The sequence below is a fragment of the Pyrgilauda ruficollis genome, unplaced genomic scaffold, assembly GCF_017590135.1.
Source record: "Pyrgilauda ruficollis isolate IOZ18807 unplaced genomic scaffold, ASM1759013v1 scaffold3676, whole genome shotgun sequence".
Taxonomy (NCBI): domain Eukaryota; kingdom Metazoa; phylum Chordata; class Aves; order Passeriformes; family Passeridae; genus Pyrgilauda; species Pyrgilauda ruficollis.
In genome coordinates, this window is record NW_024525130.1 from 1 (window position 1) to 1541 (window position 1541).

The window sequence follows — 1541 nt, forward strand, 5'->3', positions numbered from 1 at the left end:
AAAAAACACCCCAAAACCCAACCAACCCCAACCCCAACCCGTGCTCCACTGGAAGGCGCCTCCAAACCCTGGGGAACCCAACGCTCCCCAGCCCCCCACCTCACACTCACCTGTTTTGGGGGGGTTCCTCTTCACCCTCATCCACTCGAAGGTCTGCGCTGCCCCGGCCCTGACGCCCACCTCGGGGTGCCCGGGGGGCTCGGGCTCCTCCAGCAAGGCCGCCGAGAGCTCGCCGTAGAGGCCGGGCAGGTAGGCGGGCTGCTCGAGGCCGAAGGCGGGCGGCTGCTGGAGCTGCCCCGCGGGCCCGCAGAAACCCTCGGGCAGCGAGCCCGAGCCGAAGGCGGCCGCGGGCAGGTACGGCCCATCCGCGTCCTGCTGGCCCGCGTAGAGCTGCTGGTAGCCCGGCTGAGCTGGGTAACCCGGGCTGGCGAAGCGGGAGGAAGAGGAAGAGGAGGGAGGGTGGAAGCCGTGCTGGGGGAGATGCCCGAGGGCGGGCGCGGTGCCGGGCAGGCCGAAGTGGCCGTCGGCGCTCGGAGTGGGGCTACCTGAGCACGGCGGGAAGGAAGGCGAGGCCGGCTCGGGGTGGTGCTGCGGGAAGGCGGCGGTGCCGCGGTTACAAATTGCGAACTCCAAGAAGGAGTTCATGGCGGTATTGTCCATCTGCCAGTGATGGAGGAGGGTCAGCGCGTTTTGGGGGCGATGCCGCCTGCCCTACAACCTTTGGGTAGTATGTCAAAGCTGGGAAACTTCCTGCCGGGCATGGGGGGACCCCGAGGAGCCGCGGCCGAGCCGGGGGGGACCCCGCGGGCGGAGCGGGCCCAGCCCAATGAGCGCGGGGCTCCCGAAGTTTGTGGCCGGCTCCGGGCTCATCCATCACGGCCGTGACATTTGCATGACAAAGGGGCTTCAATCAAACCCGGCCCATCAATCTGATAACAACACGGACGCGTCAAAATCTTCTCCTCAAAGACTTTAAAAGAGAGAGGGGCGAGGCGGGGTGCGGGGAGGTGCTGGGGACGCGGGGGGGAAGGATTGCAGTGACCCGCGAGTGTTTTTTAAGTGCTAAAAAGGGCCCCGAGTTATGCGAGGAGCCGGGTTCAGGCACAAGTTCTGACTTTAAAAGGTTTTTCCCCCCGGTGCCGGCTCGGTGTGAGGAAAAGAAAAGAGGGCGAGGGGATGGGGAGGTGTGAGCGCGGGCACAAAAGGATGCTCTTTTATTCTTTCGGGAACTTTTCCCCTCCGAGCTCCTCGCACCAAAGCGCCTCGGACTTTTCCGGGATGCTGAAAAATCCGCTCCGTCCTCGCTTTAATTTCCCCCGCCCGGGCTTTGTGCGCGCGGTAAAAGCGCCCTAATTAGATCGGCATTCTAATGAGGAGGCCAAATGAAGTTAGCGAGGGCAGAGCGGCTTTTGTTGGAGCCGTGCCAGGCCCGGCCTGGCAATTCCGGGATGGGAACTGAGCCCGAGCCCTGCGTCCACCTGGGGACCTTCCCGTCCATCCACGCACCGCGCTCTCCCCGCTAAAACCGGGTTTAGGGGCTC

General features: G+C 64.8%; 1 protein-coding gene across 1 annotated transcript; it reads right to left on the minus strand.

Moving 5' to 3' along the window:
- Positions 1–38: 38 nt before the first annotated feature.
- LOC121358013 (homeobox protein Hox-B1-like) lies at positions 39–1504 on the minus strand (the record flags this gene model as incomplete). The annotated part of the gene is made up of 1 exon (XM_041475849.1): positions 39–1504. A coding segment is annotated over exon 1 (622 nt), but the record flags the coding sequence as incomplete, so codon positions are not given.
- Between the last annotated feature and the right edge of the window lie 37 nt (positions 1505–1541).